Source organism: Zeus faber (assembly GCF_960531495.2).
Source record: "Zeus faber genome assembly, chromosome: 5".
Lineage (NCBI taxonomy): Eukaryota > Metazoa > Chordata > Actinopteri > Zeiformes > Zeidae > Zeus > Zeus faber.
The window spans coordinates 18,796,668-18,814,735 of NC_137192.1; the positions used below are offsets into that span (position 1 = coordinate 18,796,668).

The window sequence follows — 18,068 nt, forward strand, 5'->3', positions numbered from 1 at the left end:
GATTCCTGTTTGAGATTGAGAGGAAGCCGGGTCGCCATCCGCCCTGGGTGTGACCGAGAGGGAGGGAGGGGACAGGTGTGAATGACGCGTGGGGACGAGTCCTGGTTGACTGCTCGCGGCTTTACTCAGCTCACAAACACGCCGCCATGGCCCCCGCACACACACACACACACACACACACGCGGGCTGCGAGCCGAGAAGGTGCTCGCACCCAGGGACACAGCAGCGAGTGGGGCTGTACCTCCTTGGATTTCCCTGGCCTTGTGGATATGGGGGGCGCAGAAGAGGCTGTGGTGAGCGGGCTCGCTCCTGCCGTCTACTTCACTCGCAACAGGCTGAAGCGGTTCAGACTCCGTACGACCCGAGCCCCACTCGGCGCCAGACACGTGAAGTCGACCGCACACCTCAAAGAAGACAGGTACGTCCAGCGAGACAGCGAGACAAGTGGGTGGCTCTGGCCGTACAAGATTCAAGATTCAAGATTCAAGAGGTTTATTCGTCACATACATATACATACTTTAATACATATATGCAGTGAAATGTAATGCAACGCACCTGGTGATTACACACAATATGTCCTAGGAAAATTTCTTTCTACTAGACCAACTAACTGATTCCTAAAACGTAATACAGTAAGTTGAATACTTATAGAATAATATAAAAATATATAGAATAAAATAAAATAAAATAAAATGGAATAGATAAAGGGAATAGGCTTACGTATACCGGATAGACTTATGTATATAAGATAGGCAATTATGTATATAGAGATATGTGCATTAAAGTGGCATGTGAATAAAGTGAGGTAGTGTTTGTGGGATAATACAGCACAGTATACAACAGTACAGCGAAGCAATACGGTATCACCGAACATCCCAGAACAGGGACACAGTATGCGGTATTTCAACCATCCAATTTGAATGAACTGGTACTACTGGTCAACACCAGCCGAGGGCTTTTGTGAACATTATTGGGGCATCATTTAAGGTCACAGTTTTCCCTGACCAAACAAAATTAGTATGTGTGAGGGTCCTTGGATCGGGTTGAATCTGCAGTGATACGACAACAACCACGACCGCATATAATGATGATTAACCACATGGATTGTTCCTATTCTGTCATGTGATGTTAAACCGGTATCACCGTGGCTCCGTCAGCTATTTGTTCGGACCCTTGGACTGGCTGATGGCTCTCCATCTGGAGGTCTCTGCTCCGTCGGGCGTCGTGTCGAGCTGCCAGCGGGGTCTGAACTCCAACACAGTTTCACATTTTTGCTGCGTTTATTTGAATAGTCTTGGTCGGTACTTTGGCTAATAGAGCAGAATGTAGTTGAAGTCTCAATCTTTTGTGTTGCTGAATGCAAATCTTACTTTGCATCACACGCACGCACGCACGCAGGCACACACACACACACACACACACACACACACACACACACACAGCTTTAATTATAGTAGTATTACTGTGATATTCATTTAGATTTATGATAATAACTAAGCACCGTTCAAGGGATCCAAGGACACTTTCCCTCATAAGAAGGTATAGGCCTATATAATCACAGAATTTACTTGTTCTGTTGAAATCTCAAGATATACTTGCATTTCAAAAGGCCTGTTTATCACTTTACAGCAACAGCTTTTACAACACAATTTAAATATGAATAAGCCTTCTTGAGCTATGTCGTCCATCAATGAGCTCTCTCTCTCTCTCTCTCTCTCTCTCTCTCTCTCTCTCTCTCTCTACATTATGTAGAGGAAGTGGAGGAGTGAGAGCTCTCTGTGTCCACGCAGACCACATGGACACATGGTGAAATGAGTTTCAGTTGTCATACTGATTTTGAACGTCCTGTTCTGGCGACCAGCCACAGTGAAACAGCTGAATGTAAGAATAGCTCCTCATAGTTAATGGGACATTGCAAAGGACATTGCTGACGGCAAGATAGAGATAGAGACCCAAAACATGTATGGTATTATCCAATCAGATACCCATTGTCTCCACTCTCATTCCTCAAACCCTTAAAAAATTCTAAAGCCTTGAGTCGTGTTTTTTTTCCCGGGGCATGTTGGTATTAGGAGCCGTCAAACCTGCGCTGAGTGCATTCCTCAGAAATGCAGAAGAGAGGATGGAATATCTCTCGAGAATTGCTGACTGAGAATCAATGCAGTGAGTCACGAACCACTTCCGCCCTGCAGGATCGCACTTCAGGTCACATTTCAGGGCTCGGCAGGCCGGCGGCTCCTCAACAGCAACTTTGCTGCTGCGGTAACGCTCCGTGTCTCACTCGGACGAACAAAAGCCACCGTGAAAGGTACAGGATTTAAACTGCTGTAAGGTGGTTTTAATGCTCCTACAGCAATTTGAAGTAACTTTTTAGATGAGGCGCCCGTATTGAATCTATCTGGCTTTCAAAACAGGCGGTACAGTCTTTTCTAAACAGAGCAGCTGGAAAGCAAAGGGTTGCGCTGAGTTTTGCTCGTGTTGTTGACACGTCCGACCGTCTCTAGCAGGTGGTCTGGGGAATCTTTGTGATATGGGATTTAAATCGCTCGCCTGTCGGAAGAATTGTGATCCTGCTCCATTATTGGTTGAAGTGCTAATTCATAAGATCTTCTGTGTTGGGTGGACTTCACTACAAGTCCCAGAAGTCCAAACCCCTTTCTTCTTTTTTAAGCTTTGAGGTTTTGCCTTATCTTCGCTCTTAAACCGTCAATTTGTTTCTGGAATGTTTGCCTTCTTCTGATTGATCGATTGATTTGTTGGTTTTGTTTGGTCACTTGAGATGGTATTTTTTTGTGGATGTTCATCCATATTGGCGGCTCACCGAACACAACAGCCTCAGATTCAAATTCACGACAGCTGTCGCTCGCTACTCGCACGTGCCTGATCTTTGCGCTCTTGCCGGGGGAAAGGCGGACCCCGCCAGCAACGACAGGCACAGCACATGGAAGGGGACAACGCAGAGAATGGATTTTTCTTAAAAAAAAAATTTCAACAAAATAATCTTACGCATTACCACTTTAACTTTATTGAAAGTACATTTATAAAGGTTATTACTTCTTTCTCCTTGTCATTACTTATATCACGTCTACTTCTTTTAAACATAATGGTTATGTTGTGGGTTGTGTTATCTTATATATGCAACAAAATCTGCAGCTGCCATTGTATTACATCTCTGTTTCCTACTGAGCTTAATATAGCGGACGGGGAGGCGTGAGTCCATGCAGCGTTGTGACGACATCTAGTGGCCAGGCGTTGGTATTGGCGCCTCCAAGCCACATTGTGCAGGAACAATAGAGGCCCCCTTTGTGTCCAGGCTGGCCGGCTCTCTTTCACTCCCCTCACACCAGCCCCCGCTTCGTCCCGCTCCTTTTGTCTCTCCGTGCCCCTGGGCTCTCCCTCCCGATCCATGCCGGTCGCACCACGCCGCTCATCGCCGCTCCCCCTGTGCTTGCGTCAGAGTTGATCCGTTTTGTGCTCTTTGCCTCTGTTTGCGCGTGAGTATTTGTTCCGTTTTGATTTCTTATGTGCGTGCGTGCGTCTGTGTTGGCGTCAGAGATTCCTGCCCCTCCGAGATGAACGGGGAGCCCTGGGTCAGCTCGCAGGACCAGGCCGCCTCCGAGAACACACACCCCGCACACACCCAGCTGTGCCAGGAGCAGGAGCAGCACCCGGACGAGCTGTGCCTCGACTCCTTCTGGAGTGAGGTGGAGACCATCCGTCAGGGGAGTGGCTACGCGGACCCCGACGACCGCTCCCGGAGAGACTCCAAACAATCAGAAGGTGAGATGGGGCGCGCGTCGCGACCCCGCGCGGCTCCCCCGATTCACAGCGGAGTGGGGAACGATGGCACTGCACGGGTGGATTCCAAAGTGTTCGCCACACGCCAAGTGCAACGGTGGCTTTGCCATGGCAACGCATCAGCTCCGCGAGTCTCGTGCGGGGAGGCGGTGCTCATTATGTGTCAACGCTCTAGTCAAAATGCATGGCCATTGGACAATTCTGAAGAGAATGCTCCAACAAATGAAATGAATAACAAAAAAAAACCTGAATCCTTATCCTCCTTCAATTATCTATTGATGCCAATTACTGCTGAAGATCACGATCTGAAAGATAATATGCCAAAGATTACTGCTACTCAGTGATCTTTCGCATGTTGCATGTCATATTGTTAGACTGCATGCTTTCACTTATTGTTTATTGGGAACTGTGTGTGTGTGTGTGTATGTGTGTGTGTGTGTGTGTGTGTGTGTCTGTGTGTGTATATACCATGCCATGCATAAACGCGTGCCTGCAGCCGCCTCTGGCCCTGCTCATGCTTTTACCCATGACTGTTTTCATGCACGTATGTGTTTGTGTTTACACTTCTCTGTCGGATTTTAGATGGGTAGTGTTCTCCATACCGGCCTCTTTTGTTAAATAAATAGTTAAATGTAAACGATTCACCATCATTTTAATACCTGACGATTTCTATGTTATATACAGTATGTCATTTATTTAATGTAATGTAACAAAGAAAGTCTTAAAAGTGAGTTTTTACAAACCTTGCAATTCAGTCATGACTTGTGCTATCACCATTCATGTGTGTGTATTTACAATGTGTGTGTCACTGCGTTCATGTCTTTACCGCTGCCATATTTGTTTGTGTGTTTGTGTGTGTGTGTGTGTGTGTGTGTGTGTGCGTGTGTGTGTGTGTGTCCCAGAGGGGGAGCAGGAGGAGCAATGGCTGGCCGATGCTGGACTGTCCAACCTCATCGGCGAGGACAGTGAGGATGTAGACAACGCCGTGCTGCTGTCCACGCTGACCCGGACGCAGGCCGAGGCCGTCCAGCGCCGCCTGGACTCCTACACGCTGTCGCTGCGCAAGAGGAACAAGCCGCCGCCACGCGACGTCAGGGACATCTTCAACTCCCCCATCACGCAGGTCAGACATGGTCCAAACCTTGGTGACCATTAGGATGGCTCTATTACAGCCAGCGACCAAATCGGTGGTTTGTCCCTTCCAATGCTAAAGGGAAATTTCTATCTCTTCTATCCTGCTATCGGTATATATATACTGTATATATACAGTATATATACTGTATATCGATATATTGCTGGTTGCTCCTTTCTAGGACATTGCATTTATCACTTTAATGATAGTTCCTATGAAATGTGCTGTTAGTTCTTGGGGCAAATTTCAAAGTATTACAATTGAAGATCTGTGAGGGCAAATTTGACATCTAATGTTGTCTTTCTACACCTTCAGGAAGGAATTTTTGTTAAACTGAAGCTTCATTTTTTGGATTATTTCAATCATCGTCCATTGGGTCAATTTAAAAGATTCTAAATTCCAGTCACTCGGGGAGAGTTTTCCTTGACAAAACATAACATAACCCTATGATGAACAGAAAGCACATTTAAATAATAGGAACAGAAAAAAAAAGCAACAGAAATAAACATGCGTCTCCATTCAACAGACTGAGTTTGTCGTGTGCTGACCGATGTGCATCTCTCCGCTCCCCTGGCGCACATCAGTGCTCAATGAGCCACTTACACTCATCCCTGCGTATTTATCTGTCATGTTCCACCCGCGGAGACTGACTTTTGGGGATAAAGGGAAATGACTCAGAAATGCCAAGCTTTGTCCTGACGGTCTGTGCGCGCCGCCCCTCCGAGGGAACGATCCTCTGATCACTATCGGCGCTTTTGTCTCCCATCTCCCCGCCGCGCCGACACAACAATCCCCGACTCGTGACAGTTTCGCGACGACTCCGCGTTCTCCGCCCGAAGCTTCGGGGCGTTTCGTGGGATATTTAAATTGATGTAAAAATATTCCTCTCCGCCCTCAGTCCCTGCTTCCTGAGTCCCAGCACGGCGAAGACCTGGCACAGAACAGCATGGCGTCCGTTGCCAAAACGCCACTGTCGGGTGAGAGCACAGCGCACACACAGCTTTCCTCATTCCTTGCAGTATTATTTTTGTAGTGTTTTTTTACTTTTTTTTAAATCAACTCAGGACGAAGTCAGGGGCGCGGCAGGTTGACAGAGCCTGATTGGACTGTATCTTCGTTATCTATCTTGTAATTGGTTCAGATTGAATCCCCTAACTCTTGCCGGGTAAAACCCCAGCTTCCCACCCATGCCGTTGGGGTGTACTGTATATATACAGCAAAAACAAATCAATTTGCTTGAATTTAAAACTCTAACTGACGGCACACAAGTGCAATTTTGTTTCGATTTCCAAACAAAAATCAAACCTGAGGATATTTTTACTCAATATTTGTCCTGCTCTGGTTGTAACTCGCACGAAAGCGGGCGGCTGGCACCCCAAAAAAATCCCGTTCTGCCAGGTGGTGTTGCTTCCCTGTTGGACGGCACATAAACACCTGAGGGACGACCCAGATCTGATTTGCACACTCGCTTTTCCTCATATTTTCACGCCGTCACCATCGCCATTTTACTTCCTCTCTCGGGTTTGGCCGGGAGTGACAGCATTCATTTTGTGTTGGTGCATCTTGTCGTGCTTAGTGGTGGTGGTGCCGGAGCAGCAGCAGCAGCAGCAGCAGCAGCAGCGCGGGGCTCCCAAGGAGGAGATCTTCATCACAGACGTGGCCTACTGTGAACAAGCCGTCATCTTCCTCAAACAGGCCAAACTGCCCCAGAACAACAGCCATCGCAGGAAGGAGGACGGCACCCTGCCGGTCAGTCTCTCATCCCCTTCCCCGCCCCCAAACTGAAGCCATTCATCCTCTAATGACGTGAGGAACTTGAATGGAAGATTGCTAATGGGGAACATAAAGGGAACAACCTTGTTACCCGCTGATTCATTACCTGAGCTGGTCGTCAAATGTAAAGTTGCCAAAGAGGGTTTGCTGCTGCGTATCATTTACTTATGTACGACGTCATGAAGCTAATTTAGAATACCTGAAAGGTTCGTCAAGCTGGCGGAATTCGGGTTTATTTGGTTTGGAAAGTTGAAAGTTTGATTAAAAAAAAAAAAAAAAAAAAGGTCAGGCTCTGTCAAGAACACAGAATTATTTATTTTAAGCCACTCGTAATCAGCCCTTCCCCATTTGCTCAACAACAGGGTTACTCAGAGCAGAGGAGGAACGGAGGGAATTAGCGCCGCACAAAGAGAGAGTTGTTTTTTTCACGTCAGTCAGCGCAATCCGCCGGATTTCTTTTTCTATTCCTGGCTAAAATGAAAATCCCCGGCTCACGAAGGAGGGCGTCCCCAAACTCTGAGCACACGGACACGTTATCCAGGAGAGGGGCGCAGCGCGCGCGGAGGAGATAGTGGCCGACGCAGAGAAAGTACACGGGAATATCTTAAAGGGAAGTTCCGCGCTGGGCGTCTTCTTTTGGTAAGGGGATTATTACACACAGAATGAAATGAACTCATGGGCAGCCGTCGACATGTCCAGAGATATCACGTTAAAGTGGAAATCCATAAGATCATCTGTGTTGGGGCGGAACCCGCCACCAACAATGGAAACGCCATATATAGAAACACAAGCATAACTCAAATACATGAAACGGCTGTTTCATAAACAGTGCCAACTTAAAAAGAAAAAAAAAAAAGAGCAAATACAGGATTATTTAACAAAATAGTTGAAGGGATTACCACTTTAAACTGCTGAACATGAGCTTTTCTCCCGTGGTTCTTCCAAATCCGATCTGGAGGGCCGTCTTATTTTGCCGCTCCATTCATCGATTCTCTCCTCTCCTCCCACCCCTCCTCCTCCTCCTCCTCCTCCCTTCCTGGTCTTTGTCTCTCTCGCCTCTGCCCCCCCCAGAGGGTGATCTTCCCGCAGTGTCGCCTGGGGCTCACTCGCATCCAGGATCTGTCGCACGCCGACATGAAGAAGGTGCGTCAGCTGGCGCTCATCGACATGACGGCCCTGTGCGACCTGCTGGAGCTGGAGGTCAAGAGGCACAAGACCTGCAAGAGGAAGATCCCAGGTACGGCGGGGGCCGGGAGGACGGCCTCAACGAGCGTGATCGGAACACAACAAACATACAGTGGGTCAGGGCGAGGGTTAGGGTTGTGTGTGTATCGGAATGACACACGGTCAGTGAGATACACACATAACAGGTGCCCAATACAAAGAGGTACACTTTGACCCACACACGCGAAGAAACGTGCCCTGTCACACTTTCGGGTCTTATTTTTCCTGTAAAACGAGGCAATAACTACTTCGCCTCAATTGTTATTTCCTGACATTTAAACGGTCTTTTCATTTCACAACGGATCTCGTTTCCCCATACACTACGTCTTAGACCAGTTACCGGAAAGTGTAACTATATATCTACTTTAGAGACAGCGTGTGTGTCCAGACACCTGTAGTGACAAACTGACTCAAGGCGTAGCCGTGACAACAGAACCTTAACATGGGAACATACAGTGTAAAAAAAAAAAGAATAAACTGGCGAACACACGAGTGTGGTTCAAGATGTCCACATCCAAAGACACAGACGCACTCCGACAGGAGGTTGCTGAGACGCGCGCACACGCCGACAGAGACACACACACACACACACACACACACTTGTATGCAATGCAGACGCGACGCCGCGGGGCAGCGCTCACCCGCCCCCCCGCCGCCGCTCTGGCTGAACCCATGTGTCAGACGGAGGGACCGGGTGGAATCAAGGTTGACAGAGCGTTTGTGGTTCACAGAGAGCGTGCTGTTCGGCGTGCCCCTGGCCGCGCTGCTGGAGAACGACCAGAAAGTCAAACCCAACGCCGCCACCCCGCTGTTCCTGCAGGAGGTGAGCAGCCGCGGGTTCAGTGGGCCGGATAAAAATGTTGTTATTCAGGGCAGCGAGGGATGGAGCTCCGTCGAATTCCAATGCATCGCGCTGACGGGAGGTGTTTGATGTATGTTAACATACAGAAAAAGAGGAGGAAAAGATTTACCGCACACCAGAATAGGGTGTCACCTTAATTGATAAAATAGCCTTAGGTGTTGATTTATTCTCAGTTATATTCCCAGTGACACCATCACATCTGTTGAAGTCAATTTTTTTTGCCACTGCGGAAAGAACATATCTTTTCTTTAAATAGAACACGTGAGAAAGAATTCAACACACAATGCTATGCGCCACACCCTGAATGTGGCTGCGGTTACTTCGAATCACCAGCAGGGGGCAGTGAAGCGATAGAAAAGATGATGATCTGACTCCCTTCTGCACTTAAATTCCTTTTCTCTGACGCTACGTTTTTTTTCTCTCTCTCCTCTCTGTGCAGGTATTGTCATTCCTGGAAAAGAAGGGAGTAGATTCTGAGGGGATCCTGCGGGTTCCAGGGTCTCAGTCCAGAATCAAGGTGAAGGATCTGGATGCACGCCCCTCTCTCTGTCCCTGTAGCGCACAGTGTTGTTGTGATTGTACAACGCAAAATGTATTAGCAGTAATAGTGGAGGTTGGAGGGATGGTAGTGCAATGAAATCTGAGATGATTTTGATATAATATATATATTTTTAGGAAGCAGGAAATGTTTCCTGTAAACCTGGGACCCTGACAAAGCATTGACATACTGTAAAATGGACGTCAAGTCATGTCATAATTATTATCATTATTTTGATTATTGTTGTTATAATAATAATAATAATAATAATAATAATAATAATAATAAATCTAACTGAACTGTGAAAAGGCAATTCTCTGTAATGAATTACTATTACAATTGGCTATCAAATTTATTACCAGCAGAGGGCGGTGTTTAGCTAAAAAGGTACTTGCTAATGGATTGTGCATTTGGAAACAATGATAACATGGATAATTCAAGCACAATTTATCTGATATATCTGATTATTATTTGTCTGCTTGTATCTACGTAGGGATTAAAGGAATTATACCCTTAAACATTGTATCAGCCTTCTAAGAATTTATTAAATTAGACCCAGATTTTTTTTTGTATCTCATTCTCATTGAATGTCATCTATTATCTTTTGCACGAAAACATGTTTTTTAAGAACTTTTCTGGTAATTTACATGAAAACAAAGTTATTTTGTTGCTGTCCTCAGCTGCTGCAGCAGAATCTGGAGAGCAACTTCTACTCAGGAGGTGTGAGCTGGGACGACATCAGTCCAAATGACGCCGCCGCTCTGCTCAAGAAGTTCATACGGGAACTTCCGTCTCCGCTGCTCACCGCCGAGCACCTCAACACCTTCAGTGCCGTCAAAGGTCCGTGGGCCGGTTCACGATGACCAGTTTCATCCTTCCATTTGTGGATGGGGGGAGTCATTATAAGATAAGATGAGATACACCTTTATTGTGCACCAGGAGTGGAAATTTGCCTTTGGCCTCAACGCATCAACTCACATTAGAAAATAGACTAAATAGTCACCATAAAAATAAAAGTAAGCAGTCCTCACATGCAAACATACTGTATATAATCCATAAGAGTAAATAACCAGTAACTCCCATGTCTACCTTCCTGTGTTTAAGTGCAGTGTTAAGAATACTTATGGTGTTAGGGGATTGTCATTAGTCATTTAGTGGTCCAACGATAATCATTAGTCACCCTGAATTTCCCACTAGGAATAATAAAATCTTATTTTACCTTATCTTAACTTATCTTATTTATAAGGTTGTACCAAATGATCTTGGTCATCCTTAGTGTTCTGCCCTGGATTGGACCCTCTATTTACGGCAAACTCTTGTGATCTGAAATCAAAATAACATGATAAGCAAAGTGACTCCAGACTTTCGGCGAAGTTTTGTGCCCACGTTATCACACCGTTGTAATTCTGCCATTGTATTCATCGCATCGTGGGCAAGTCGTCTAATCAAAGCCACAATCATTACACCAACACAGTGGTTCCTCTCCTCCTCCTCCTACGCTCTGCCTACTTATCCAGGCAGCTCGGGATAGTTCACATCCTAATTACCCAAAGTCTTTCGGCGCCATCAGGGACTTATCTCCTCCACTCCGACTAAGAGGGCAGTCAACATTAAGATCAATCCCTCGATAGCCTTTTCCACGGGATACCCAAAGGTTCAACTACCCAAACATAAGATCTGTCCTTTTAAAAAACGGATTCATGTTAATATGATCTAATTTATGACCGGCCAAGGTTCAGACGACGATCGGACGATGTTGTGTTTTGGTGCTGAGTGATGAATGATCTGTGAGCACTGAAACATAAGCTAAGAAATCCTAATGGCCACCTGTCACACTGCCATTAATCTTTATACGTCCCATTTTTCTGGGGCCAAACAGAGAGGAAATGAGTACTGTGTGTGAAGGCGGCAGATAGTGTGTGTGTGTGTGTGTGTGTGTGTGTGTGTTTGTGTGTGTGTGTGTTTGTGTGTGTGTGTGTGTGTGTGTGTGTGTGTGTGTGTGTGTGTGTGTGTGCGCGTGCATTCACAATCTCTTATATTTATTTGCTTTGTCTCTCTCTTTCACCTCAGACATCACAGAGCTCAGGCAGAAACTCCACATGTTGAACCTGCTCATCCTTCTGCTACCTGAGCCCAACAGGAACACACTCAAGGTACAGGCTAAACCCACACACACACACAAAGACAACCACACTAGGGTTGCACGGATACCTTATTTTTCAGAACGAGTAGGTCGACAAAGTACTAAGATACTGGCTGATACTCTGTAACAGTGCAATGATTACAAATTGAGAACACTGATTTTGTGGTTCCTGCGTGATTATTTTTTGGCAGCTCCGCCTGCCACACGCCACCTGAGTGGCGTTTTCAGGGCCCTCCGACACAGAGACAGAAGCGACAGAGTCGAAAACACACCAGTTTTATTGTAAAGAGTGGGCTAGGTGGAACAAGCCCGGAGCAGATGGAAACATGTCATGACAAGGGCTCCTCTCCTGTGTGTGCGTGGGGATGGAGGTTTAACCTGTTGCTCCTTGATTACTCTGATGAGCAACAGGCGTACAGCCACCCCGATCCTGGGCCCTCTTACCTAGACCCAAGACAGGTGTGGCTGCTCAAACATCACCATCCCCCACGCCACATTATTATTTACAGTCATCGATGAAGTCACTGCTTTGCTTGAAAGAAATCAACGTGTGAGAAATAAAACAGGAAACGGCAACTCAATGCATGTATGTGTCATTGAGCTCCTCTTCTTCCCAGTTTCTAAACTATATACAATAATGATCGACTTATTCTCACAATATTCTTGAAATCACATAACTTCCTGCAGGTGTCAGTCTAGTCTAGTCCGGTCTTTCCCTCTAAATTATGTGTAGACTACAAAGCTAAAGGGATCTAAATGTTGTGATTTAATAACTTTGAGAAAAAACAATTCCCGAAAATTGCTTAATAATTAGGTGGCAAATTGAGGCAAACTCAGCCAAAAATACCAGAATGTAAAATTAATAATTGGGTAAACTTTCCCACTAGAAACAGGGATTGTTCTTTGCCAAACTGGCAGCATACAGACATAACCCAATATCCAGGTGATAATGAGTTGATCACTTTTTTTGTTTCAAAACCTCCATAGTTATGTAAAAGCTCACATTAACTGTGAGTCACTCTCCGCTTTATGGCATCTGGTCACATCAGCGAGGGCCTTTTTCACCTTCCACCATTATATAAGTGTGTAAAAAAAAAAAAAAAAGATGCACCACTTAACCACTGCGCTCCAACCTGCAAACAGCTGAGCATTACTGTGCATTAATCATTATTCTCGAGCCTAAATGTGTCAGGATGATTCATTCACGCCAATCTACTGAATTCCACTCCCAATTCAGTTTCTGTATAAGGACCCTCTTGACGGCGACGCTGCCATAACACAGTTTATTTTTACAAGTGTGGCGGCCACGCCGCCATTTGCAGCTTACTGCCTTCTTCTGAGTTTACTTTTAACTCAACAGCCTCGACCGGTGCGTTGGGCGGATTTTTGCTGAGATTTATGTCGAAGCGTTAAGCCAGAATAGCTTCCTTAAACCTGCCTCTCCGGTCTCACCTTGACTGTCCTTTAGAGGCCGTGCAGGCCCCTATGTGCAGCATTGGGTGTGTGCTGAGACACTGTGTAGGGTATACTGTACATGTGTGGGGGTTTTTTTATGCATCCTTGCCGGTCCTCACTGTGTGTGTGTGTGTGTGTGTGTGTGTGTGTGTGTGTGTGTGTGTGTGGTTTCTCCTTCCTCCCCCAGGCTCTCCTTGAGTTCCTCAGCAAGGTGGTTTCCAGGGAGAAGAGGAACAGAATGAACCTCTGGGCTGTGGCCACCATCATGGCTCCCAACCTCTTCCTGCACAAGGCCGTGCCCAGCAGGCTGACGGACGGGGTGGAGAAGGGACAGGTGGAGAGGGCGGCGGACATCATGAGGCTCCTCATCCGCTATAAGGACCTGCTCTGGACGGTCAGTAACCTTTTCCAGGAGATGTCCAGTATTTAAAAAAAGAACAAATAGGGTACGAAAGGAGATCAAAATATTGGCCGTGAAAGTACATTTTAATCATTATTTTCTGTTTTTGTGTGGTTCTTCACCTCAGATCCCCAACTTCCTGATGTGCCAGGTGCGGAAGATGAACGAGAACAGCAACCGGCGCTACCAGTTCTACGATCGACGGATCAAGAACCTCCTGAGGAAAATACACACGGACAGCCGGGACAAGCCCGATAAAAACACCTCTGAGGTCAGCGGCTTTAACACCACTGCACTGTTTCACTTACTTAACCTACTAAGCATCGTTGCCGACCAAATGTAATGTAACCGAATTCTAAATTTGCTGTGTAAATGAAAGAGAGAGGAAGGGATTGAAAAAAAAAAAAAAAGATTAGCATCTTCATTTTCACTGCTAATTTCAGAATTTCCAGCACGGCACAGCTTATTCCACCGCAAACATTACGAGTTTCAAGTGGCATTCGAAAGGATTTTTTTTATTTTAAATATCCTTAAAAATGTATTCTGAACAAATCTGCAAACTTCCTAGAAGCCAGTTTTGAATTTGCATCCCCTGTCTATGAAGCAATTTTCTTTCAAATCCAGAGTGTCTGATCTCTGCCTTCATGAACGCTGGGGACGTGCAGTTGAAATGTAGTCCCCCTTCTCTCTCTGCTGATCTGCAGCCGTGCCGCACAGTGAAGATCCAGGTCGGCGACTTGGGGAGCAGCACCATGGAGGTCCAGGTCACCATCAACTCGCGGGCCTCGGACCTGCTCACACAGTTCCATCGCCAGTTCCTGCACAGCCCAGACAAGGGCAAGGGCAAGCTGCGGAGGTAGGACTGATGGAAAAGACGTTGTTATTCTCAGTTTTATTTGGAATGGAGTGTGTTGAGGGCAATATATATTATTTGTTATTATTATTGTTGTTTTTATTGTTTCTATTATTATTATTATTATTATAATACTCACCATAACTACAAAAATCAGAGAAAGCACGTTTCCAATCCTCAAATTGCAATTCAAATAAATACACTCTATGTCAATACCAGTGAATACTACATAGATTTTCCAGGTCCACTTAATACAAATGTATTTCCTGCAGTTAAGTAATGAGTTTGTAATTATTGAGTTTGGGGAACTCCAGGTCGTCCTAAATACTGCATCCTAGAAATAAATAAGAAAAAAACATTTCTATAATGGGAATCAATCCTGGGTATATTCATTTTCAAACTATTCAACAGTATGTCATGAATCCCCATTTAACAATCCTATGATTCAAAGTTGTGTTCGAATTGGAGAATAGATTGTATTTCTTTAGAGGAATCTTCATGACATTCACTCGAAGAAGAAAAGACGATTCTTTATACTTTTAGTACTTTAATACCAATACTTTTTATTACATATTGAATTCCCCACCCATATTGCTCAACAAATAATTAATGTCATGCATCCATCCCAACAGAAACGGCTCGGTGGCGTACCCGGACTGTGGCATCTATGAAGTGGGAGGGAACATCGGTAGGTAGAGTCCGTCTGATGCGAGCGGCTCTGACGTTTTCATGTCTTTCTTCTCATTGAGCTGATGAGGCTCGCCAGGTCTTTACGTAACGAGCTGTGAAAACGCCAGAGAGACGCAGGCGGTGCATCCGCGGTTATCAGAGCAGACAAATTATCACATTATCACACACATGTACGTGCTCCGGAACGGGAGAGCGCGCTTTGCTTCACAGATGTACTCCACGGTAAAGGCCTGTTGGTATTTGCGGAAGGAAAGCTCCGGCCTTTTTTCAAGGCGGGCCTCAGTATTTCGATCGCCGGGACTCGAGTGGTCGGCGTCAGAACCTTTTCAGTTCACCGTAGAGGATAAAGGACAGAACAGCTTCAGCCGAGGGACACGCAACGGGGCAATCACGACTACGATGCGATTGCCGCGTTGCCAATCACTTGGGTGAAGGAAGGTTTCGGTTCAAAAATACCAGAGTTTTTAATGATAATTTTTCAATTTGAATAGTTTTCAAACAATTAAATGAATCCAAGTGTCAGAAATTCAAGGGGAGTAGTTATGGGACACAGGTTTGGCTATATGCTGATAATCACTTGCTGCTTGACCCTTAATGCCATTTAAAGTTGAGCCCTGAACTATAGCCTAAAAGCCTGAAAACATTCTTCCAACCAACATGGCTTTTTGTTAAATTGGTGTGTGTGTGTGTGTGTGTGTGTGTGTGTGTGTGTGTGTGTGTGTGTGTGTGTGTGTGTGTGTGTTCCGTCACACAGGTGAACACTGTCTGGATCCCGACACACACCTTCTGGATCTGTACAACAGCAACCCTGGAGGAGAATGGGTGATCAAGCTAAAACCCAACGCCGGCAGAGGGCTGTGAAGACCAGGGCGCAGCAGAGAGATGGATCCAACGAGGAACGGACAGAGGTTTGGGGGAGATAAGATGGACGGATGACCGATGGAGCGATAGACTATGCAAGGCAGCCAGGGGCAGAGCCTGAAAGACACGACAGTCACTCCTTTTTCCCTAGACAACCTCTCTCTCTCTCTCTCTCTGACTACTGTACATCTTCCCACCTATCCCCTCCCTCTAGTCACTCCATCTCTCCTCACCTGCATAACTGTGGGCCTGCGGATTTGCCGCAGCTCTGCCGCTGACGTGACTAAATGCATCCGCTGGTGAGCCAATGCAGAGCACGTCGGGGGCCATTTGGCACCCTGCGCTCTCGGGCATCGGACCAGACGGGGACGCGGAGCACCGCGAGCCGCAGGCGGACGGCTACCGAGCAACACGGCCAATTGACCACAAGACCGGAGAGCGACTCTCCCTCTTCCCTGCATTCTCCGTGTTGGCGCGTTTTGCGGCTCAGACATTTCCACGCCAGTTCCAGTGTACTGGGCGGCCGCACGTCCCTCCCTGTCGGTTGATATTCGTGCTGCTGGGAACGGGACAGAGATCCTGATTCACAATCTCACGTGAACCTCTGACCCACAACAAACTGTGAAAGAGACATTGCTTCTTTTTGTTTTATTGTATTCTTTTCATGCCAAGGGACGAGGTGTCTCCTCCTCAAGGACACCCGCTGTACATCTAAAGGGAGCTGTCGAGGACAGATAATGAAGCGGGTCTTCAGTATTCTGCTTTCTGCCGTTGTTTTGTCTGAAAACAGTTGCAATTCTAAACCTACAAAGAAGCGATTCCTGCATTTTATTGATTATTTATAAGAATGTGATGATTTTGTTGCTGTTGTGTATTGATGAATGTTTGGTAGTGTAACGTTAGAGTGGAGAAGCTGTGTTTCTTTCAGTGAAACGACTGATTGGACAGTCGTCTACACGATGGACAGTGTTCCTGACCTGTACTGTAAATGTTTCTTTCTGTATTGCAAGGTATCGTGAAACCTCCGTGTATTGTATTTCTTCCAAACAATTAACAGCACTTCTTGAAAAATACATTTAATTTGTAAATATTTCTCTTTTGTGCGACACCCTCTTACCTCGGACGGGAATTGTAAATCACGGCACTATTGCTGTGGTTGTTTTTTTTGGGGGGTTTTTTTCTTGCTGTTTTTTTTTTGGTGACTCATGAATGTGTATTTATTTATACTCCGCTCCTAACACACAAACCGGCGCTCAAATGGGGAAATTATTTGCACTTGTCACCGGACCGGCCACCCACCGCCCGGATCGGAGCCATGTTGCTGCGCTGCCGCCATTTTGTGGCGGGGACTCGACAGCCGAGCAAACCCCCAAACATCCATCACCTCCCCGAGCTCCGTCCTTGTCGCTCCCCATAATGGCCCATAATGACACAGCCCGGCATGCATCAGGGAGGAGAGGCACAGCCGCATCTCTGATAAAGGAGAAGGTAATAAATGGCTGTTGTAAATTCTCCTCCACTGGAAGACTGTAGTGGGGGGTGTATGTGTGTGTGTGTGTGTGTGCGTGCGTGCGTGTGTGTATGTGTGTGTCCGCGCGTCTCTGTGTGTGTGCACGCACGTGTGTCGAGCTTCATTACACAAGTCCAATTGGCCTGTCCCAGGGTCCAAGGCACAGTTCAGTGCCCCGGCACAAAGCGGTGCTGATGAAACCGCCTTCTGCTGACAAAAATCAAGTGAACTAGGTCACATCTGAAGCCGAGTCCCAGAGGGCGACGCCAAGAACATATCATAGGCTCCCGTGTTGTGCACACGCACGACACCTACACGGGCACAGGCAGCTGAATGACGGAACGCGTGGTCATCGGAGTGGCACGGAGCGGGACGCAGCCCAACGCGGCACCAGGTTTCGTCTCCATCCGGCCCTCGCACGGGAACGGTCCTGTTTCCATGAGAACAGTAGGTCCGCACGGTAGATTAGCAGAAATAGTTGAGTTGATTTATACTTTACAAATACACATAGTTTCAGTTTGGTTCATGTGTTTGTATTCAATGTCTTTATAGATTGTGAAAAAACACATGGAATACATTTAATTTACTCGTCATTCTTTTCTATTCAGCTATAAAAACAAAACAATGGTGGAATGAAAAAAATATTTTGTTCCATAATATTTGTCAATAAATGTTTGAATAACAATATGTGAACGCGTTGGTTGTGTGACAGTGAGTGCGGCAGCCTCCATCCTGCATCTCCATGTACAGATGCTGCGGTTCCCAGCCTTGCGTCAGGGCGGCCATGCGTTTGTTGGAGGAAGCAAAAGCCGCCGTGCACGTGCGCCCA

General features: G+C 46.3%; 1 protein-coding gene across 1 annotated transcript; it reads left to right on the forward strand.

The window, feature by feature from the left end:
• The first annotated feature begins 288 nt into the window (after positions 1-288).
• arhgap40 (Rho GTPase activating protein 40) lies at positions 289-16,785 on the forward strand. The gene is made up of 15 exons (XM_080000795.1): positions 289-418; positions 3,554-3,780; positions 4,701-4,921; positions 5,829-5,907; positions 6,507-6,679; positions 7,775-7,940; positions 8,659-8,750; positions 9,229-9,306; positions 10,008-10,167; positions 11,398-11,480; positions 13,113-13,319; positions 13,453-13,596; positions 14,030-14,181; positions 14,811-14,866; positions 15,623-16,785. Exons 2-15 carry the CDS (start codon positions 3,573-3,575, stop codon positions 15,727-15,729), a joined length of 1,926 nt encoding a protein of 641 aa, XP_079856921.1. The 5' UTR covers positions 289-418; positions 3,554-3,572; the 3' UTR covers positions 15,730-16,785.
• The last annotated feature ends 1,283 nt before the right edge of the window (positions 16,786-18,068 follow it).

Excerpts from the sequence above, each read along its gene's own strand:
- arhgap40 (XM_080000795.1), top strand. The coding sequence starts at position 3,573 with ATGAACGGGGAGCCCTGGGTCAGCTCGCAGGACCAGGCCGCCTCCGAG. Across the intron at positions 3,781-4,700 it reads AGACTCCAAACAATCAGAAG|AGGGGGAGCAGGAGGAGCAA; the intron begins GTGAGATGGGGC and ends TGTGTGTCCCAG. Across the intron at positions 13,597-14,029 it reads CCGATAAAAACACCTCTGAG|CCGTGCCGCACAGTGAAGAT; the intron begins GTCAGCGGCTTT and ends GCTGATCTGCAG.